Source organism: Nelumbo nucifera, chromosome 1, assembly GCF_055504915.1.
Source record: "Nelumbo nucifera cultivar China Antique chromosome 1, China Antique-T2T, whole genome shotgun sequence".
NCBI lineage: Eukaryota > Viridiplantae > Streptophyta > Magnoliopsida > Proteales > Nelumbonaceae > Nelumbo > Nelumbo nucifera.
Window position 1 is genome coordinate 179,511,696 of NC_142649.1, and position 23,586 is coordinate 179,535,281.

At 35.6% G+C, this 23,586-nt stretch overlaps 1 protein-coding gene, 1 long non-coding RNA gene and 1 pseudogene across 4 annotated transcripts; 2 read left to right on the forward strand and 1 right to left on the reverse strand.

Moving 5' to 3' along the window:
• The first annotated feature begins 1,332 nt into the window (after positions 1-1,332).
• Positions 1,333-4,274, forward strand: LOC148804207 (uncharacterized). The gene is made up of 2 exons (XR_016080729.1): positions 1,333-3,551; positions 3,769-4,274. It is a non-coding gene; the product is annotated as an uncharacterized LOC148804207 (long non-coding RNA).
• A 2,160-nt stretch (positions 4,275-6,434) lies between these two features.
• Positions 6,435-18,652, reverse strand: LOC104600322 (Transmembrane amino acid transporter family protein). 3 transcript variants are annotated; one of them, XM_010263203.2, is made up of 7 exons: positions 18,348-18,652; positions 17,957-18,187; positions 14,174-14,271; positions 8,752-8,938; positions 7,948-8,078; positions 7,426-7,662; positions 6,435-7,194 (listed from the first exon to the last, which is right to left on the reverse strand). In XM_010263203.2, the coding sequence occupies exons 1-7, from the start codon at positions 18,421-18,423 to the stop codon at positions 6,805-6,807; spliced, it is 1,350 nt and encodes a 449-aa protein (XP_010261505.1). In that variant the 5' UTR covers positions 18,424-18,652; the 3' UTR covers positions 6,435-6,804. The 3 variants fall into 3 exon arrangements, with proteins under 3 accessions (XP_010261505.1, XP_019053800.1, XP_088751573.1); XM_019198255.2 differs by having other exon boundaries at positions 8,752-8,913; positions 14,174-14,233; positions 18,348-18,637; XM_088895447.1 differs by having other exon boundaries at positions 8,752-8,913; positions 18,348-18,636.
• Positions 18,468-21,262, forward strand: LOC148804208 (QWRF motif-containing protein 2-like; annotated as a pseudogene).
• Positions 21,263-23,586: the final 2,324 nt, after the last annotated feature.

A 23,586-nucleotide genomic window follows, 5' to 3' on the forward strand; every position in this document is an offset into this window, starting at 1 on the left:
AATATTTAACATAACTAGATTTTAAATAGTTAAAATAACAAAATTATGTATTAATAGTACTATAATTTTATGGATTATTAAACTCAACAAGTAATTGGTATTTTAAAATTTAAATAATGATATTATTTCAATAAATAAATAACATTGTAAATAACTAATTTCATTTATACCAAATTAATAATTCTAGAAATAACTTTGAAAAAAATTATTGTTTATTAATAATATTTTTAAAAATTTAATATTTATTTATTATATATTTATCTATAATAAAATTAATAGTTAATGTATTTCAATAATTATTTATTTATTTTTCATAAATATATTTTCAATAATTATGTATAAATCTATTTTTGTTTTGTTATTTAATAGAAAATTTTCAAAAATTATTGGAGTTTAAGCTACTATTATTTAGATTTTTAAATTTAGTTTATTGTGTATTTCACTATAAATTTTTAATAATTATTAAAGATTAAACTATTGTTCACGAGTTGGTTCATTTTAGTTGTAGGTTGTTTGGCCAACCAAATCGACCTGATCTGGTAGGGGGGTTGGTCACTCAGGTTATATCTATTTGGGTCAATTTTTGGTTTGGTCGGTCGGTTCAAAATATTTAAACTTATAAAATTAAATTTGAAAATTAAGTTTAAATTAAAAAAAAAAATACAATGGCATTATTAAAAATTAAATTTATGATATAAACTATTTTAGCCTAAGAAATATTGGAATTTTTCCACTTTTCCGTATTAAAAAAATATATTTAAAATATAAAATATTAATATATATCTATGATTGGGTTGTTTGATTTTAATCAATTTAAAATGACCAAAGTGAAATTGATTCAACCGATTTGGTTTGAGAAATTGTCGAACCAAAGCCGAATATAAATACTAGAAATTGGGTTAGTGAGTTTCATTAGTTTGACTCAGAATGGCAACGAGGGGGGACGAGGAGCCTCTCCCCATCCATGTCCCCAGGAAAATCCCCATCCTTGTCTTCACGAGGATCCCCACTCCCCGTGATTCTTTATAATGCCAACTGTTATGTTTTTGTTTTTTATTTTATTTAAAATAAAAACAAAATAATTAAAATTTACAATCCTATTGTAAAAGATTCAAACATATTCATCCATATTTTAAAAATATTAACATATAGACATATATGCATATATGTACATATATATAAGCTATGAATATACATATATATATATATATATATACATACATATATATTAACGGGATCCCATGGGACGGGGATCGGGGTCCATGTGGGGCAGGAGTGCTCTCCCCGTCCCCACACCATCCCCACCAACGTGGATGTAAATTTCCTCATCTTTGTCCCCGCGAGGGGAAAATCATCCCCATCCTCGCCCCATTAATTATTGTTTTTTTGTATTATAAAAAAATTATTAAAAGTAGTATATAAAACATAAATGATTATTAATTATTATATAAAACAATTGTATACTAGGTCAGGTTATAGGGTCGGGTCAGGGTCAAGTATATTTGGTTTAGAGTTGGGTTAGAGTTTTGATTCTTCGACCCAAGTCAGGTTCGGCTTTTGGCTGACCCGCCCTGCCATGTCATGATACTTTGCATATATACCAAGTATTCTTGCAATTTTTTGACTTCTAACTTCATAGGCTTAAAGTTTATAATTTATTTATATGTTGATTTTGATTTTCTTCTTTTTTTTAAATAGAAAAAATAACACCTTAGAATCTATAAAACAATTTCCTTATTTAAATTAATGTATTTTAAGTCTTCAAAATGTGTTAAAAAATACATTTAAAACAATATGGGTCAAGTCATGTCAGAACCGGGTTAAATTTTATAGGGTCGGGCTTGGGAATCGTGTGTTTTTTAAGCTGAATCAGATCGGGTTCGAGTTGGAACGATGGAAAGTGATGTTAGGATTGAGGCAAAACCATATGAAACACAATATGTTGACATCCCTATGTATACTCTTACATGTTTCTAGTGTTTATCTTTAATTTGACAAATCACATGCCCACTAATTCATTATTAAATTAAAGCATCCAGACCAACAAGATAGGTAGAGGTGACCTCACCGATGAGCTCTATCAACGCAATCCCAAAATAATCTATTACACCTCTTCTTATTCAAAATAATTATAATAGTATGAATATTAATGTTCTAACTTCTAATCTATTAAAATGGTCACAAATTCGGTAAATTAGCGACCGTTAGGGCGACCCTGAAATACCGATATATGGTGATTAAGACTACACAGATCGGAGGGGAAATCTGTGTTTACACTATTCTAACATTCATTTGTAACCTTGTATTGGAAATATCTCCTTTAGGTATTCTCAATGTAAATCAATAAATACTGCTCAAATGGAGTTTGCCCCAAGTGAAGCCGAATTTGTGATTATAAGAGGAGTTTTGTCAAAATCCTACGGGTTGTTTGTCAATGTATAATTTTGCAAATTAACCAAAAAGAAAAAGATTTTGTTGATGCGTTTACTATTTGTATAATTCCTTGTTTTGATGGGCAAGTCAAAAAAGATGAATAGGCAGGTTTGTCTGCATTAAGCCAGTGCCAGTGAACCCCACGTGCATCTTGTCACCGACTCCAATGACTCATTAGCTTCGTCCCTGTAGGAGTCAAATCTGCATTAGCCATCCCTAAAACCACACCAAAATTATTAAGTCTAACGTGGCCGATTTCCAGTGCGTAGCTAACTGGAAATCGGATTTCCTTTATTGACAATTACCGAATTAAGTTGCGATGTGATCAATAAGATCTTAGGGTAAAGTAGTCCTACACAAGGGTCATTAAACACAATAATCTCTCTCTCTCAGACACACACACACACAACTACCCAAGATGAGTAGCAAGTATGTACACCGTATCAACATGAATCAATTAAGCACAGGAAATACCAATTCTAGTTGCTGTAAACCGTTCGGAGGTGGTTCTCCTTGGCAGTGAGAGTGAGTTGAACTCTGGAGAAACCCTGATCATCATGTTGTTGTAGTTCATACCCACGTCTGCAACCTCTGGAATTGTTGAAAGCGTATGGGATGGATCATAAAACGTGTACGGCGACTCGTGTTGTGGTCGCTCCGCTGCTCCATACATGGTGCCGGGATTCGGTTTTGATCGAAAAACTGATCGAAGAAATCTGTTGAGGGAGCGAGAAATCTTGGAAGATTTCTTGGGCACCGGCTGGGCCTGGGGTGGCCGAACTGGGTCGGATAACCGCGGCATAGACATGGTCCTAGAGGCGATGGCTGAGTCAAGATGGCGTTTGAATGCATTGAGCTCGAACGAATCGTAGAGTGAGCTACCACAATCCCAAATTGGTCTCTTCTGTTCTTGGGCTGCTTTTTCCATATTTTCTGCTGTGAGCTTCAGCTTTCAGAGAGCAGGAGGGAGGTAGGGGGATGATGATATAGAATTAATAAGACTGTGTAAGAATGGAAGGTTTGAGAGAAGAGAGAAGGTAGGTTCGTATTTATTGTAATGGCTTGGCCGGTGAAGGACTGAAACGCGCTAGCGACGACTAAAAGGGATGGGTAATTGGGTAGGAGATACCTTCCCCCTTCACATTCTCCTCATATTGACTCACACTCACCATTAAATTCCATGTGCTGTAAGACTGCATAAATTAATTGTTGGGACATAGAAATCTAGCTAATTCATTCATTTGAATAATGGAAATGGTTTAGTATTGGTTTTCCATCTCTAATCAATCTTTAATCCTTCGTAAAGTTGACATTGACCTGCCTCTGCAACTTCAGATGCATCCGTACCGTGCACAGTTGTGGGGTAAATGAATCCCACCGAATCAGTTGGTCGATCTCATCTCACACATCACCCCCATCGGCGTGTTTGATAGATAGGACAAAGGGCACGTTACCTGGTATATGTATGTGGTCTTATTTCTCTTTTATTCTTTTAAGATTGTTTGAATAAAATAGTATAAATAAACCCGGTGGGGTTTGCTTTGCACGGAATTAATGCTTGTAAAGAAAGGTGATTGGTTAAGGGCTTTAGTTGGAAAGCTATTTAATATTCTGTTCATCTCTCTCTCTCTCTCATGATTCATGAGCGATGGGATGACCGGATGAGGATGGAATTTTAATGCTTTCATGAGCTCCCTGCAAACACGGAAAGGACAGTTAAAGGGTGTTGAGTTGAGGTGATATGCCCACTTTTCCAAGCCATGGTTGTGGCTGCTATTCTCTGTTAAGCTGACTTTTCTTTTTCTTTTCTTTGTAAACACCCTGTTTTGGGGTTTCAATTATTCTTCAATCCTTTACACGCGTCTGGGTATCTGGACTCTGTGGTGGATTTTACAGGAATCTGACCATCTGAAGCAATAGAAAATATCCAATTGCTTGCTTTGATATGGCGACCAACGATTAGTATATTAATTATGATTTGTGCTCTGTTTCCGTATTTTTCTTCGTCCAAGCAAGAGGAAGAAGAAGTACTCCGTATCCTATTTCATCTCATCTCATGGAAAGTCTAGAAGCAGAGACGCGTCCGGGTGGAATGAATATCATCGACTATGAGTATGAGCCATGCATGGCCCACGAAGAGGGTTGTCGGCAATGAAGAATTTTAAGAGTTAAAAGAGTTATTACTTATTAGTGCCCTATGCCCGTGGCTAGGGTTGTCAATTGAATTGGATTTGATCTAATCCGATCCAGTCCGATGCAAGAATGGACCTAGTTCAATCCAGTCCATTGAATATTTTGGATTGATTCAGAAACTGTCCAATTTGTTCAAATTCTTGTTAATTTGAATTGATTTCAACTCAAATCTGGTTCATTGATATTTATGTTCTTATCTTTTATTCAATAGACCAGATATTAGCTCAATCCATCCAATATAAATTCATTATGGACAGATTGATCCATCCAGTCCGTCCAAATTCAATGTCTTGTTGGTCCTCGAATCCATCCAAATTGATTTTGATTTGTACAGAATTCAACCCAAAACCGATTCATTGACACCCCAATGGGAATGGGGTTGAGTGATTTAACAACTGGGCAGGTAATTAGTTCACTAATAAAGTGGAGCCCAAAGTAGAACAGCACATACTTCAACAAGTAGTTGGCGTAGAAAAAACAGAAATAGAAAATATAGAAACAGGACAAAAGGGGAATCAACAGTGTATACTATGACAATGTAAAGAACATAAGAAATGGGTCACCACCAAAAAAAGTGCTTTCAATAATGTTTAGACTTTAGATAAGCAAGAAAGCAAAAAAAAAAAAAAAAGAAAAAAAAAAGCAGGAAAAGAATGTATATTACGCATCTTTTCACAGTAAGACAATAATAAATTAAAGTCATGTTTAACGGTAAAGGGGAAACCGGGGCCCTGTTTCCTCTAATAAACTCTTCTACGTAAATTATGGTTTCGTAGTTCTCAAGTCACATCACACAAATCCATCAAATTGCTGATATAAAGCCAAATTAATAATTTGTTTTAATAAAAAAAAATTAATAATTTGTTTGTGGCTTTGTGCTTAACATAAGACTGATAACCCCCAAGAACGCCCACTGAAGCATATGATGGATTGGTGTGATGTGAAACCATGTAATCAATTTTGCTACACAGATTTTAACCATGTCAGTTCCACCACATTATTTTATTAATTATTCTTTTATTTTTATTTATTAATTTTAATTAAATTATCTTATTAATATGTTATTAAATAATTAATAATTTTTAATGCATCATTGGTGTAATTAACTCTTAAAAATACTACAAAAAAGGTTTGTTTTTGTTAGATTCCACATCCCAAGAATTGAGAATTGCAAATCCACCTATTTCCCATCCCATCTCATTACATTCCACAAAGGAAACATGGGAAGAGAAGAATATTCAAAAACATTCCATTTTTTTCCCTTCCCATCCCACAAATTAGACAAGACCAAAAAGTATAAAAATAAATAAACAACGAAACAAAACATATCATTCACAAAGGAAACTTCAATTTTTTATTTAGTTGGAAAAGCAGATCTGTATATCTGATTAAGGTTTGCGAATTGGGTCAAATCAGAAGATGCAGGTGGACTGGGTGACACTAGATCAGATCCTTTCTAATATATGTAGCAGAGTCCACATCTGCTGTTACCATGATCCCAGAAAAATCTACTATCTCCCAACAAAACACCTAACACACAGGCAACCTAATAAAAAAACAGACCACTGGGGTCTAGGCATCCAGCCCTATTCTGAATTTTCTGATCAAATTCTACTTTAAAGCCATTTGTTAAACATGCTCCGGAGTTGTGGTCTTATTGTGCAATTGTGCAGGTTGATCTGGGGTGCCCAGACTTTGAATTCAAGTTATCACATGCATGGGTAACATGGAAACTTTGTTGCCTCACCTGAAGTTGAATATGATCCTTGAACTTGAAGATAAAACAAAAGTAAATAAACAGAAAGAAAAGAAAGAAATAATGTGCACTCTATTAAATAAACAAAAGCAAAGGCACAAAAGAAATGTTACCAATTGTTTTTCCAACTTTTGACAGCAATTCCTTGTAATGTGTACATTAATTTCACAGTTGGGGCTGAAGAATGAATCCAGATTATGGACAATAACAACTCCTACTCCATGTTTAGCTTTGTATTTTGTCAAACTGTTAGCCCATTTATCAAATAAAACAGTTGTTCTCGTATAATATGTGTGCCCTGATGGCATTGAAACAGCGAATAGCCATTGGATTTTCAACAAATTAGCCAGTTTCTGCACACTCTCCTTGTTTCCCAAGATCAAGCAGCAGTTCTTGATTTCTTGGAATGGTGAGATCACATTTCAGTCGACTACATCACTACTGAAGAGCTTGAACTTTTTAGCATCAAGGATCAACTTCCTTATAGAGGAGAAGGAGCCCATGATTCCAACACCAGTGAAGACAACTATAATAGATATGTTGATCCAGAAGGTGAAGGATGTTTTTGGAGGTCTATGGGTCATGTTGAAGAGAAGCATGGGAAGTATAAAATCAAGAGGAATAAAACCGATAGCCCCTACTACTCCACTGATGTCACCAAAGAATGGCAGCATTGCTGCAAAAAATGCACAGAACACCATGTACAAGGTTCTCAGCAGTAGCCTCGGAATTAGGTTCCTCCTGGAGAACATCCCTTGATTCACATCGGCTGATTTTTTTTCCATGATTTCATACGCAACTTGAGAATAAACCTGCAGTCAAGTCATATATAGTTGAGGAATTATTACACCACTGGAAGTCTGCAACCTAGTAAGATTTTAAATTAAGGGAGGACAACACCAAGCAAGAAACTGGATCTTGACAACTTTGAAATAGATAAGAGTAATCAGGGCTGGTAAGACAATATTCTTGTTGTTTAAGAAATTAAACCCTGAACTTCAGCTTCTCAGAATACCATAAGAAGGTATTGTTTATAGGTTTACCAGACCAATGGCAAAGAGCTGAAAGAGAACAAAGATAACTGCGAGACCAAGAACCCATATTGGAGCCAACGAAGGCGCATCGTCTGGCATTAGGCTCTTGAGAATGTTTGAAATGGATTTACTTCCGAATGCCCAATATCCAGAAACAGCTATTGAGTAGAAGGTGACAAATGAAACTGCATAACACATAAGAAGCCCTTTCACCATTTTTCCTGTAGCTGGTGGAGCAACAGTGGCCTGTATGAATCACAATTTGCAAATGAAATTATGGTTGAAGAATTAAAAAAGAAATTGCCAGAATACAGAACTGGATGGGTGCGACTAGCTTCAGCAATTTTGTACTTATTAGAAGGATCTACCAAATAAATAAATAGCACGATCAAGTTGGTTATACAAACTTATATTAATTATTAATTCGTGTGTAATCAACCATACAACATGAAGCCTCCAAGGATGAGATTAATATGGTCAATTGAACTGTAAGTTCTCTGAAACTAACAGATTTAAAGGAAGTGATATTACTTGTATCTCTGGTAGGATTCCGTTCCCAAAGATGCCTGCCAAGATAGAAATGGATGTAAAAGCATTGAACGTTCTAGTTGATTTTGAAGCGTCCAAGGAGTAATCCTTTAAGGGGGCACGTTTGGAATGTCCTGCAGGCAAGAAATAAACTCAAATATTAAAATCACTTTCAGAGAATTCCCAACCAATTTAATTCGATTTTCTTTTGTCTTTAGGCATGGATGGAGCCCAGTCAACCCAACGCATTTCCAAGCCACGCCCCCTCTGCACGTAATTGCACTACTTGCAGCTCCTGACGGTCCAGCAGCTGGATTGGCCCAAAATTTTCAGAGGAGTACAGACCGAAGAGAGTAAGTCAGAGGCAAACTAAATTACCTAATCAGTAGATCCACTCCACTCAATAATTAAGGGATCGAGCTGCATGGAAATATAATAGGTAGCAGAGCTGCAGCCAAGCAGGCAAATAGGCAATAATAGTTCGCTGAAAATGCTGATCCTTACAATTGGATCATCGAGAGCTGTTCAACAGTTGTTTGAAATACCAGCCCACCCAGAATCCAGATTCATTTCTCGCAAATCAATACGCTTCTGTGTAACAATTATTTTCCTCTGGCCGTCAGCCGTCGGGATCTGTTAATGGGTAACCAGCAGATTCAAGGCCATCGGGGTGGGGCGGGGGGAGTGTTCCCTAATATGCATAATTTTGGGGTTGAATTGCTGATGTCAAGATTCAAGAAGAAAAACAAAACAAGTAATGAAATACAATTGAAATGAGAAAGAAAATAATGGTTTTCTTATCAAAACCTGCATAAATACATGCACCAACCACCAGAAAGGTGTAGCCCAAGCTTAGCAGAAGCGAGCCGAGGTTAATGTATCTGAGAGAATGGAAGGATGGAAGTTGAGAGAGAACTATCATGACCACTGCCACCATTGCTATGAACTCGTATAATTTCAACGGCCCATCTGGATAAAGATTCGAGTACATGATCTATCTTGTTCAAACAAAAGACTGTTAGAACTTCAAATAGAACATTGATCGAATTGAAATATACCCCTTGAATATAAGAATATAATTGATTCAAAGTTGATTCGTTTATATTTGGATTCAAATGATCAAATTTTATCTGAATATTTCGGATTCATATTGAATTCAGATTGCATTCAGATTGAATAGTACTAGTAAATTAAACTTTCATTACACACACACAATATTCAAACCAACTTTACTAAATGTATGATACCGAAAGATCCTTGACTAATCACTAATGAATTTTGACCAATACCACCTGATTCATTACCACTATGATACAGTTTTTTTTTAAAGCCTACTTATGGTACCGGTTGATTGGTTATAAGTTTTTAAGGTATTATAGTCGAACCCCAAAATTGGATACGACGGATCCATATTCCATCGAATTCAGATCACCCTTACCCAAATTGAACTAGAATTCGGCATTCAGATAAACAGATATATGACTATCTTTCTAAGCTATCAAGCTCTCCAAGGTCCAAACAAACACAACTCATCTTATAACCACCATATTACACAAGTTTGGATCAGGGTTTCCAAATCCCAGAACTACAGTTTTTATTTTATTACCAATAGAACTTCATTTATGGTTCATATTCGACCATATGGTGGTACACATCCCTCTTAAACACCATTAGACTGAGTGGCACTGAGCTTGTAACTTGTAAGTTGTATAACTGGGCTTACTATTATGCCTAACTGCCCGGGCCTGATACTTCACTTTTAGTCCATGGGAAGGGCCGGGGCCAGGCCTTAAGTAGCTTGAGCCAGACCAGGCCTAGCCCAAACTTCCTTATGTATAACAAATAGCGAATAGCAACATAGGACTATAGGAGGCAAGTAGGCAACATAACTAAGAATAACCTTAATAGAAAACTGCAACTGATTAAGTTGTAGCCATATACATTTTATAAGTTCAAAATATAAAAATTGCTTCACTTGTTTGCTTATATATTTTACTAATTATTTGAGATGGAACACCCTATAAAATCGAATGAGAAAATTTCATGTACCAAAAAGAAGACTTGGAAGACTTGTCATCCTATACTTTTTGGGGGAAAAACTTTAGCTGTTGGGGCCCAACAGTCTCTTCTGTTGAGAGAATTTTTAGGAATGCCACGTGATTCTGAGAATGAGTAAATTAGTAATTACATATTAATTTATTTTTACTAAATATCAAAGTATGGACGTGAATAGGTGAACTACGCAGAACATGCCCAGTCCGGAAACTGTCTCAACAGCCTATGCTGTTGGGTCCCAACAGCCAAAGTTAGTGGGTAGCGACACTTAGCCCCTGAATTTTCGTTTGCAACAAGGACTCACCCTGAACTTATTGCGTCACTTCGCACTTACCTTGTTAGCAAGCTCAACAATGAAGGTAAAATTAAAGCACCCCCCATTGAAGTTTGATAGGTTGAGAAAAATAATATCAAAATAACAAAAATAGGCATATTAAAGCACACTATCTTTTTTTGTATTTTTAGTTTTTTTATGTATTCCATTTTCTTCAGTGTTTTCCTCTTTTCTTCCATTTTTTGTTGTATTTCTTATATTTTTTTGCAGTTTTTTAATTTTTCTTGTATTTTATGAATTTTCTGTAAAATGTTTTCATAAAATGATACAAGGGCAGTTTGGGGTTTTTGAAATGTTTAAACATGCACATAATAGTCAGGGACCTAAGGACCTAAGTGTCACTACCCCCAAGGTACAAGGTGGCAATCTGTAATTTATCCTAAATTTTATCTAACTATTCATTTGGTTTGGCTAGGAACCTTTAATTTTTCACACTAAGGTTGTTCAATAAATAAAAATAAAAACAACAAAAAGACACTCCTAATGAATATACTTTTAAGCTGTGTTTGATTGTGGTGTAAATATCATTTGCACTTGTATAAATTCGTGGGATTGCAAAAGGTTTTAGTGTAAATTCTGTTTTACTTTTGCTTCAGATTTAACTTTATCTTATTTATTGGTAAGAAGTAATATAGGAAGCAAAATGAAGCTTTTACTTTAAATGAAAGAAAATGGAGGTAGAAGGGTAATCTGTCTAAGAATAAGAATAAGGTGGTATTTCGTTGGTGTGTTAGCTGGGTTGTCCCAGCATTGACATGGAATTAAATCCCGCAACCAGCACTTTGGGAAAAAAAGGGGGTACAGGGGAAAGGGGAAAGTTATTGTTGATTAATAAAAAAAAAGAGTAAGGTAGTATGCAAGATGAATGGTCTCCACTTTATATAAAAAAGAATTGAGATGGGAGGAAGGTGGTGTAAGTTTTGGATCAGTTTTACAAAAGTACAAACTTTGTATCAAATAGAAATGCAAATCATAGTTATAAAAAAACCAAAGCAAAACAGAACTAGGTACAAATTTTACACATAGTCAACGTTTCCACTACAACCAAAATAAGTTTAGTTTGTCTTGTTTTAAGATTTAAGACACAATGCTATTGAAAATAGGGATGCAACTTGGACAGGCTCAGGTTGGGCTTTTGTCAAAATTTGAATGGGCCTACCCGTAAGGCCCTGTCCTAAACCAGTGTAAAATGCTAACTAGGTCCACCCAAGTTGCACCAATGGTATATTAGTAAAATACTTAATTAGTCCCCCACCCCATATCATCACTTTTGGGGTTCTTAGAGAACTGTGTTTCATTGCGGGGTGGGGGAGGGGGGGAGGGTGCACGCAGCTTTCTCCTAGCGGGGACCCGTGCATGGGATTTATTAAGCGAAAGCTAAATAATAGAAATGGTCATTTACTAAAATACCCTTTTTAGTTTCATGGATTTACTAAGCACCCCTTCTCTATTATTTTAGTAAATAATATTTTTATTGATGATGAAAACCATGAAAATACCCCTTATAGTTTCATGGATTTACTAAAATAATAATGTGATTAACAAGAATTGTTTTTATTGATGATGAAAATGAAGTACATAATCTAAAACTAACCAAAAATGAAATTATTTTTCTGTTTGGTGGAGATCAATAGTTTAACTTCTGGGTCAAATGTATCAGTGTCATGATTAAATAATAAAATTAATAAAGTATAAAAACACTAAAACGAAAAAAAATACATAAATTTTACAGGAAAAACATTTAGGCACATGTATAATATCATACATATCATATTAAACAAAAGATAAGTATATATAACAGAATTATCTTTACACACAGAAATAAAAAATATAAAAAAAAAATTGAACACATCTACAGTTCTATATATATATACTACTTTTAAAAATATGAATAACTGAAACTTTCTTTTGATTGAAATACCCATTTTTTGAATTTAATCCCTATTTAATTGTGAGGTTTAAAATGTAATTTGAAGTACTACTTTTCACCTCATTTAATTTACTCTCTTTAAATCTTATATTCTTTTGATAAACAAACAAAAAATGATACACTAAGAAGATAAAATATTACAAAAAGAAGAGCCTAGCCAACCAAATAGACCTGTCACATCTACATCCGATTAATAATGAAAAACAAAAATATAAAAAAGTATATGAATTTAGTAAAAAATTTTTTGATACATTATTACTATCATTATTATCATCTAAAATTACCACGTGCAAAGCATGTGCACACTTATTTAGTTCATTAAGAAGTTACTTCAAATCAATTGTTAACAAATGAAACATGATTAGAAACAATTCAGCACAAGGCTTTCAATGCATTACATGGTGTGGGAGTCATTCGTTTTTATATGTTACAAATATGAATATTCTCAACTCTAACCTTTTTGTACCTGTTTCATAAGGCACTTGGGCAATAGTACGTAGATAATATTTTATAATATATTAACGCTTGTTAGTAATTAAAATTAACTAATCTCTAACATTTGGCATATCATTAACCATGAAAATCGATTTGTATATAACTATATATTGTGTTGTGCTTTGAATTTTTTTGTTGTATCCTGTTTCATGTCCCGAACAAGGTTCAAAGTATTTATACGTATCATGCCGGTGGCTTCCCAATATGCCCCTCCAAGGAGTGTATTGTGTCAGACTATGGTTCAGAGGGTAGCCGGGCCTTAAACCGACCCCTCTGAACCAGTTTTGAAAAATAAATAAAACCTAAAAAAAGTACCGATACAGGTCAATACGCCCTACTGGTGTATCGACCTATGTCAATACTTTGAACCTTGGTCTCAACCTATATTTGTGGTTAACAACCTAAAGGAAAATTTTCGAAGTGTTTTATGGTGAAAGTGTAGCCCCCGTGGTGGTTTGGAGCTGATTGATCCACATTCAGCTTCGGGTCTGACTTAAATATGTTATATTATGTTGTTGATGCTTTTCTTATTTATGCATCTTTCGGTTTGCACAATGAGTTTGAGCAAGTCTTTGAGAGAGAGTTCAAGTGTATTAGCCATTAGGTTTTGGGGTTTTTTGAGAGAGAATTTGTTCAATTTTGCATTCTTCTTAGTGGAGTTTTTGTTCCTCCTTCACCCGTACATATAGGCTTTAAGCCAAATCATATAAATCCATGTATGTATGCTCTGTTTTTGACTTCTTTTTATATCTGTTTTGCTTCATTTGTGGCATTTAAATTTGAGTTTTCTGATGTTTTTTGTTCTGGACTAATATCATTATAAGTCTACAAAAATACATATCAATACTATGAACCATGTATATCATTGCCCCATTTAATATAGGTTAGATGCCTGGGCCCAACTTACCATTAAGAAACAGAGCAATTCATAGTGCACTAAAACATCTCCACACAAATGTTAAAGTGCTCAGAGGAGAAAATAGCTTATGCAACAAATTTTCTAACTTCTGTAATTTTTCCACCATACATGCCCTTAATTTTCTTTATCTATTCATCTGAGTACCATCTGTCCATGTTTTTCCTCCCTCTCTGTTTTGAAACTTGGGGTTAGTTTGAAAAGAGTATAAATATAAATATGTATAGAATAAATACATACAAAATACAAGGTTTTGCACTCTATATATTTACATCTGTACTCCTCCCAAACTAAGCTTTGGGGAAAATGAGCATTGGCTCTGTTTGGGAAGAATGCAAATACAAACATATTTGCATTTTTATTGTACATATTTACATTTATACTTTTCTCAAATTGAGCCTTAAATTCAATATTGCATTAAAAAGAATTTAATCAGGACGGATTACCAACCATTCACGAAGAAAGAACACCAGCAAATGAATGAGAATAATATATATACCTGGAGGCACTCCCCCGCAAGCAGTATAGCACCGATTCCAACTCCAGTATTGATAGCCGTCTGAATAAAAATTACAAAATAAAACATCCACCCCGACCCTATAAAGGGCAAAAGAAAGCATATTAATAAGTAGATGATTTAAATTGGGTTTGGTATCATCGATGTTTCTACATGAGACGTTTTAGGTTTATCAATATTAAATGGCATATAATTATTAATTGAGGCTATATTTATGGTTGAAAAATGCATTTTGAGAGGTCTAATCATTTTAAATGAAGTAATTTTCACATGTGATATGACAATACATAATATCTTTGGTCAATTTATATTGATCAATCTAAAATGTTTCATGCATAAATAGCAATGGTATCAAACACAACCTTATTAAACATTGTACATGCCAGGGATGATCCCATTTTTTTTTTATATCAAGAGAAAAACAATTCCAATTTTCTTTGCTAGATGGTTAAACTTTAGTGCATTTGAAATGGTAGGTTTTGAAGCTTATCATTCAATGATATTTCATATTTTGATAATGTATTGTATATTTCGAAATATTGAGAGTTGAGATATAAATATTTCTGTCAACTTATATATATATTAAATCAATGTTTATCAAGTGTATCAATGTGTTTTGTGTTATAAGACACAAGATTTTAATATGTTCCAAAATCTATCTGAAACCAAATTCAACCAGCTCCCAAGGATGAGACAATTTAAAAGAATGCATGTTTGTCATGGAGCCATGGAATGTTCTGAACGGAATTTATGAAGTTTTCCATTAAATCAAGAACCTAGCTCCTGTTGTTATCTCTCCAAGCTTAATATACCTTTGTCGTCCCATCTTCCCTTCAGCGAAACCAAGCCAGAATTATGAAGGGCCAGGAAAACAAGGTTGATAAACTAATAGATCAAATAGAACCAATTATATATTCAATTGCTTTGTGTTTATGATAAACGCAAAGGTAGGGTTTACAAGTGGATGGCCATTCTATCATAACATTCGCATCTCCTCTTACAATGGTTAATTTCCTTTTAAATTTACCTACTTGTGCTTTTCTTTTGCCTCAATGCTTCTCCAACTCCAATGAATCTTATACATACAGTCGCTAATGGATTTGTTGACTGGATGTTTTGGTCGCGACGACGCGAGTGATGCAGAGAGGAGCCACTGCAAGTAACATTTTGCTACCTCGCAATTCTGGACTTGCGGGGACTGATTTCAGTAAAAAGAGGAGTTTTGTTTTTTCTTACAGCTCAGTTTGGAAGGAGTATAAATACAAATATATAGAATGCAAAACTTCATATTTTATATTATTTTGTATGTATTTATATTTATTCTGATTCCAAACTGAACCTCAACTCAATTTAAAGGTTTTGCACTCTATGAATTTGTATTTGTACTCCTTCCAAACTGAGTCTAATTAAAAGATTTGAACCAATCAAAAACCCCACATGAATTTGAATGAATAACAGTTGATGGGTGATAGATACTGGTTGGTTGGTTATCAACATTTTTGGTACAATTCCTTTTCAGTCGAAGCCTACACGTTTTTGTCGTGTGCAAACGAATATAGGTGCTGATGGCAAAATTCTTTTAATGATGGAATATGGATAATAGAGCCGCACCAACCATGTTATTAAGCTTTTCATGGTTAACATGGGTGAAAATGGTTATATAGTGTGTTTCCTAAGGCCGGGTTAGGTGGGGTTGACCGGCCCAACCCGAAATTGTGAACCCTCAACCCTGACCCTAACCCAGCCGGGCCAAACCTTAATTCCTCTTACAATTTCTCAAGTTCTCTTAATCTGGCTAAGAGACTTAAATTCAACTTGATTTGTCTACTTTTTTTTTTCATTAGCTGTCCTAATGAAAATAAAATCTATCGTCCATCATAATAGATATCCTACCAAAATTTCAAAATCATGAAATCAGCAATCATAGAACACGAAATGTAGAATAAAACCCACTAATAACAACTTGTCATTAGAATTATGGATTAAGAATTAAGACAAATGGATATGATAGTTTGTAGTGAGAATATAATAACAATACAAGAGCAGGCTCAAGGTCGGAAACAGTCAATTCAAGCCTTAACTCATTATCGACCTGACCTAATCCAGTGGGAATGGATAGAAACATTCCTCCTGACTTTTTCTTTGAGTCCGATTCACACGATCGATGTTAAATTAAGGGTCATTTAATAGAACACCCTTCTTGTTACATGAATTTATTTAAACTTACCCTCTACATTTTATGTACTAAAATACCCCTTATTATTAACAACCTATTTACTAATCAACCTTTTAGTAAGAAGTGTTTATTTTTTCTTCTAAAAATAGTAACATCATCAGCTAAACTGAATGGAAAATGTTCAAGGGCATGGGCCATGATTTTTATTCCAAAATTACCCCTAATATTTTTTCGTACAGAAAATAAAATTGACCAAATAGAGTAGTCACTTGTGTCTTATTAAGAGCAAAAATGGTCAAATCAGTTTCTTTTTACCTTCTTTTGATTAAATTTATTCAAATAGAGATTAGGCTGCGTTTTGTTGAAGTGCAATTTTATTTGCACTAGTACAAATGGATGGGAGTGCAAACAAAAAATTGCAAATTCCAGTTTAACTTTGTTTTGATTTATACTTTGTTCTACTATTTCATGTATTAATTAACTTCATTTGTACAACAATCAAACAAAATAAGCTAAAATTTGAAATAAAAATAGGTTAAAATTTACACTCATATCATTTGCACCACCATAGTTTTGCATCAATACAAATTTATTTGTATTAAAACCAAGCATAGCCTTACGGTCAAAACTGTCATTTTCCACTGTCATCAAATGGAAGGTCAATTAAGTAAAGTACACTGCAAACTATAGGATAAGTATCAATAAATCCATGAAACTATTGAACCCTTAGGAGGCCTTCTTTTTTTTTTTTTTTGAGAGGGGGGGAAGTTGGTCAATGAGATTTTGGTTCCCATTGACTAAGAATTCCATATTCATTTTCCAAGTGGTATCCATCCCCTAGGTGGATACATAATTTTTCCACCAGGAGAAAAGTTGTTAACACTTGAATGAGACAAAAATGCCCCTATTAAGTGTTACTTGAGAAATAAAAAACAATGCAGTTAAATTAAAGCCACCTCATCTATAAAATTACAACACTTTTCAAAAAAAAAGAGGATTTGTGAAACAGAAAAAGCATGAACGTGGAGAAACTTTGGGAAATTTCGGTCAATACACCTAACACCCCATGGGTGATGGAACCGAATCCCATCTCCTACAACTACAAACTACAATCATGGCATGTATAACGGACCAAGAGGAGACCGGATCTGCTCGACCAAGAGTAACAAACAGATCGTCGCTGGCGCATTCAGTAGTACTCTTGACTGGGTTAACGTAGCCCGTTTTACACGCCCATGTTTGTAGCACATAAAAGTGTATACCTAACCTGACCTGATATTTTGATTGTTAATTCATTATTCAAGGATATTAGCCAAATCCAATTAACTATATGCTGGCCCAGCCAATCAAGCCCATTCAGCTCTGCAGACTGTAATCTGCACCCACCAAATTCGTACTCCTAAGTCTAAGAGGTCGTCCAAACTTTCGAACTTTTCCCTTTCTTTCTCTGTAATTTGGGTGTTTCGATGATGATTCAGTTGAGAACATCAGATAGATGGTTCAGAGTTAAGAGTATTTTGTCTTTTGATCCCGAATTTAACTATGATAATATTAAAATAGGAGGCAAAGGTTTTGAGGAGGTTACCCACCGAGGACATCGGCGGCGAGCTCCCGGAATCTGATGTGGCGGCGACCCTCCTTCTCGCAGTGGTCGAGAACCTTGGACATGAGATAATAAGAGTAGAAGGTGACAACGGCCATCCCCGTCAGACAAAAGAACCCCATCGCCCATCCCAGTCCCCTGAAGGCGTAAGGCAGAGTCAGTATTGATGGCCCCACTATCGCCGTCGTCAGATGAAATCCGGCATGCCACCAATTCCCTGATTGTATTAAACAGTACCAGTAGCATGGCCAACAGAGAAACGATTGTTTATTTCTTTTAACAAAGAACTTGAGAAATTAAGCATTAATAATAAAACTGAGAGGGAGAGACTAGCTCAGTAGAAGGCACGGAGCCATGCAGCATGGTTCGGTTGTTACCTTTTGATTCTAAGACGAAAGCAGCTCCAGCGTCGTCTTCGCGATGATTCCCTGAAAATCTCGGAGGCTCTGCCATTGACAACAGAGAGAGCTTAAGCCGTTTGGAGGAGGCCTGTGAGAATGGAGAACACAGCAGCAGCAGCAGCTGCAACAGGGTTCCGGCAAAGGAAGGGAATTTACGAAACTCCGATCACTGGCCTTAGTGCTCACATCAAAGAGGCGTTAAAAGCAATATAAGCATTGCACGGCACTCCTTCCCAGTTCTCTCCCTTCACACAAGACAGGACCCAAGTCTGATGAGTGATGACTGATGAGTTAATGTAACGTGTATTAATTTAATGTGTATAATGTGTATCTTTCTAAAAAAACGTCTGATGAGTGACGAGTTCTAACGATACGGGATCTGCTGCTACCAAAAAGCGTAGAGATACGCTGAGAGCATACATCCAGCCGCACATCGGGTACATCTTCCGATGAATTCGGCGTACAAGTGCGGTTAAAGTTCCCGATGTAAGGCAGGGTGCCGTACTCTTGATCTATTGCTTGCAACTGATTCGGGCTCAATGTCAACAGACGGGACTCTTTACTGATTATTATTTACTATATCAGACCCACCAATCTGAACGGTCTGTCCAACTCCATCTCTTTCTTACGGTAGCGAGATTAATCACTCTAATGGCTATGGACAAATTAATAATTAGTCTGTGTTATCAGTAAAACTTATTAGCAAACTTTGCAAATGCAAGGCTGTCCTGAACATTTGGAATTTGGAGGGGATTTCATTTTCAACTTCGGGCATGTAAATCGAAAGTCAGACTCGCATCAACGGTTTTTTTCTTTTTTTTTTTTAATTTCGGGGTTAATTACTTAATCCTCCCTTTGTTTTGTGAATTTTATGGTAAATACTTAAAACCTCCTCTATACTTTTATTAACCACCCTTCACGAGGCCTGCCCTTCATCTTAATTATTTTTATTTCAATAAAATGTTTGGATAAAATACAAAAATCTCCTCTGAAGTTTCTGACAATCATAAAAACCTCTCCTATAAAAGCTCCTCTATAATTTCATTTTAACAAAAACCTTCTCTCTATTTTTGAAAAATTCAACAAATACCTCCCTTCCATCAATGACCAGCTCGAACACTGTTCATCTTCTTCCTCACACACATTGCAGTAGAATGGCGGTGCACTCCCCCCTCCAAAATATTACAATAGACCTCTCCATCAAGACACTCCGCTTACCTCCTCACAACAAGAAGAGATTCATCAAAATCTAAAAAGGCCTCCCCTATTACCTTTTGAAAAGGACACTGGCGTCATTGATTCTCGGAGACTAAAGTCCAAAGAAATCACTTTTAGGTACATGTCCCCTTCCACTTCCACCTCTTCTATTTCCTCCTATTCTTCTAGACGATGCCCACCTCCTCTTGTTTTGAGGCCCACTACCTCGACAACCGCTTCAACACTTTTGTTGTCCTTGAACAAACGGTCTCAGTCTGCCGAGTGGAGGCGTCCAGTCGCCCCTCAACCCACCACGCCACTTGCCTGATTCGACGAGGACGGGCAATGCTGCCGAAGTTTCAGTAGCTTTAAAAATGTTGTTCACTTCTACGCGGAGTTTATCAGTTCCGTTTCATATGGGGAATCGTTCTTACTTCCGATTAGTAAGATGAAGGCCGCTCCAACGCCCAATTTGAGTAATACAAGAAAGGCTACATTGGAGCAAAGGAGGACAATGCCATTGAGAGGGAAGATTGATGGTCCTAGAGGAATAGATCAGATGGAGAACTCAAAACCCATTGATCAGCAACGTTGGCCAGACAGAACTAGAATGGCGAATCCTTTAACAAGAAGTTTAGATTACACTATTGACAAGAAAAAACTCATTGGATCTAGAACTGTGGTTCGTGCATTGCAGCAATCAATGATTGATGAAGGTAGGAGGGCATCGTTTGATGGTAGATTACATCGGGATTCAAGCATTGCCGACTTTGTAAAGACTGCTTAGCATGCAATGGATGCCAATTCCACAAACCTCCCATTGAGGTTTGTAACCACAGGTTTTTTTTTCAAAATTACAGGAGGGTTTGTTAAATTAAAATCATAGTTCATTCTTTTCTCGGCAATCTTTCTCCGACTCTTCTTTTGTTTTCATTCCAATGTTCTACTTCCAGCTGAATCTGGTCCTTTAAGACCTTGAGTTGATTCTTTTTTTAGGAAGTGAACAGAGGTGCATTCTTGGTCTTGAATTTTCTCTTTTGATTTGTCTGGCAGAAATTTGTTTTTTTGAGAGTTTGGTCTAGGGTCCTTGCATCCCCTATTTTTTCCCTTGCAAAGTTTGTATTATATAGATGAGTTGCTTTTCTTGTACGAATCCTCAGGGAAAGGGCATAAGAAAAATTGAAGACAGTAACAATGTTCAATCTCGCTATCGCCATTTCTGTAGTTCTTCAGGTCGCTCTTATTCCTTCATTTCTCTTTGTCGATTCAAACCTTCTGTTGATCTCCTTACCACTGCTTTGGCTTACAAAAACTAGTTTGTAATGGATGCCAATTCCAAAAACGGGTCATTAGTTCCCTCCGGTCTCACTACATCTGATACTGAGAGTGGCTCCTCTGGCAGAACTTCTGGAGTACAAGAGTGCAACGGGGTTTCTCAAGCTTGGATTGGGCCTCATGGAATCAGTGTCCCTACTAGGTTTTGGCAGGAAACAAATAGCCGGTTGCGACATTTAAAAGACCCTAGTTTGCCATTGTCAACGAACACTAGTTCAAGGATGACTGCTCCACCAAAACTTATTTCATCCAAGAAACCATTGAGTTTAAGCAATGGTCCCATATCATCTCCTCAGATTATCTCCACTATCGGTAATAGGACGTTGTCAGATATTGGTAGGTTGCACCATCTTTTGTGATGAGGAGGAACAAAGTGGCTCGTGGGGAAGCCTCGGATAGAGAAAAAAAGAAGAGGGAGAGCAAGAGGAGACGTGGAGATGCCATTGAATATTGAAGAATGATAGAGAGAAAGTGGAATGATGAATAGTGCTATTTCATGTTGGTAGAGAGAGAGAGAGAGAATCAAAGGAAAATTCAAGAAGATGAAAGGTTGGAGGGGGGAGTGCACCACCATTCTGTCATTGTGCGTCGTGAGGAAGAAGGTGAACATTGTTCCAAATGTACATTAATTCATAAAAGGGTAAAATAGGTATTTTGAAAAAATATCATCTCTTTAATGTTTTCCGTCTTGATCATTAACAGAAGGGAGGTATTTGTTGAATTTTTCAAAAATAAAGGGAGGCTTTGTTAAAATGAAACTATAAGGGAGGTTTTTATGATTGTCAAAAACTTCAGGGGAGGTTTTTATATTTTACCCAAAATGTTAATATAATGCTTTTATTTAAATTTTCATTTTTTCCCACGAGGAATTTTATTATTTTATTAGATTAAAGACCAAAGTTTAAGGAAATGGACCATGGGATTGGGCATCAAACCATAAAAGAGAGACATTCGTGGGTAAGAAGTTCAATCAAGGTTTAATCAGATGTTGAACTATGATCACATAATAAATATAAAATACTATCATTTAACATGTAATAATTGTATAATATATAATATGTAATCTGCATAGTTACAATATATATTATAATATTAATTATATATATTCAAAATATATAATTATATTTTAATTTTAGTTTTAGTTTTTATACTAAAAATAAGATTTGAGACCAAAAAGGCTTTTTTATTTGAAAAAAAAATAAATAGGTAAGCAAAGTTATGGCTTAAAAAAATCACTCAATATGGAGCACAAAGTTAAAAGAAGGGTAAATATACCTTGACTTAAATTAACGTAAATATACCCAGAGTTTTTAAAATAGATTATTTTACCCTTAAGATGCAGTTACGGTTGAGATGTTGACATCAAAAACACCACCAAAACGACACAAATGGCTCCCAGCGTTGGTTTCAGATAGATATCTGATTCAACTACCACTCAACAAGCCACTAAGAAGTTACAGTACATTATTACATCTGGTGTGTTAATGTTTCAAAGACCTATATGGTGTATGGGATATTGGACAATGGGATCACGCGCATTTCAAAGACCCATCATCAAAGGCTAATTCAAACACTGATCTTGGATGGCCATGGTTGTCTTGTTCTCTACGAACCAAGAGCTCGACAGTAAGAGTGTCAATACATCGGTTTTTTGATCGAATCTCATTCAGTTTAAAATCAATTTGGATGGATTGGACGGACCAACAATATATATTGGATTAGACCAATCCGGTCTAAAATATTTGTTAGATTGGATTGGACCCGATTCATCCGTAACAAATTTATATTGGATTAGATTGGATTAAGCCAATATCTGGCCCATTGATATAAGATAAGAATATATGTATCAATAGACCGGATTTGGGTTGAAACCAATCTAAATCAAAATGAATTTGAATAGATTGGATGGTCCATACATTAAATTGGACTGGTCCAAATTGATCCAAAACATTCATTGGATTGGATTGAACCTAGTCCATTTATAATAAATTCAGATTGCACTGGATCGGATTGGACCAAATCCAATCCAATTGACACCCCTACTCGACAGATCCTCCATCACTCTGGACGAGCAGAGTACATGAAGGAGTGAAATTAAAGTCAGCTAGCTATCCCCCTTCTCAAAAGTCCAGCAAAGAATAGTAGTTTCTGCAACTCTAATGTTTGATCACAAGAAGATCCTCCATCACTCTGGACGAGCAGAGTACATGAAGGAGTGAAATTAAAGTCAGCTAGCTATCCCCCTTCTCAAAAGTCCAGCAAAGAATAGTAGTTTCTGCAACTCTAATGTTTGATCACAAGAAGTAGAGAAGTGAAAGCTATGAGTTTATAAAGCCAAAGCTTCGACCATTTCCCTAAACCATCTCAATACACCATATGTTATATATAGAGAGAGAAATTGATTAAGGATATGGTACATATGGTCTATATCACCAGTCACAACAAATTTCACTTTTCCTTGTAACGAATAGATAATTATCTTTTCTTCTCCCTTTGCTCTCTTGCTCTTGTTGGAAGAAGAGGAATGTCATTGGCAGAACGATCACACCGAAAATTGGAAGGCAAAATAGAATTAAAAAAAAAAAAATTATGAGTTCTTATGTGATATTTCACGAATGGAGGGTATGATTAAGTTTAATGGGGTCAGCCCACCAGTTATGTCTTATGTATAAGTCTATTTAAA

Coding starts and splice junctions, on each gene's coding strand:
- LOC104600322 (XM_010263203.2), bottom strand. CDS start 18,423: ATGGCAGAGCCTCCGAGATTTTCAGGGAATCATCGCGAAGACGACGCT. Junction 14,272..17,956: donor GCTCGCCGCCGATGTCCTCG/GTGGGTAACCTC, acceptor TGCCCTTTATAG/GGTCGGGGTGGATGTTTTAT. Junction 7,195..7,425: donor AGCTCTTTGCCATTGGTCTG/GTAAACCTATAA, acceptor ACTTGACTGCAG/GTTTATTCTCAAGTTGCGTA.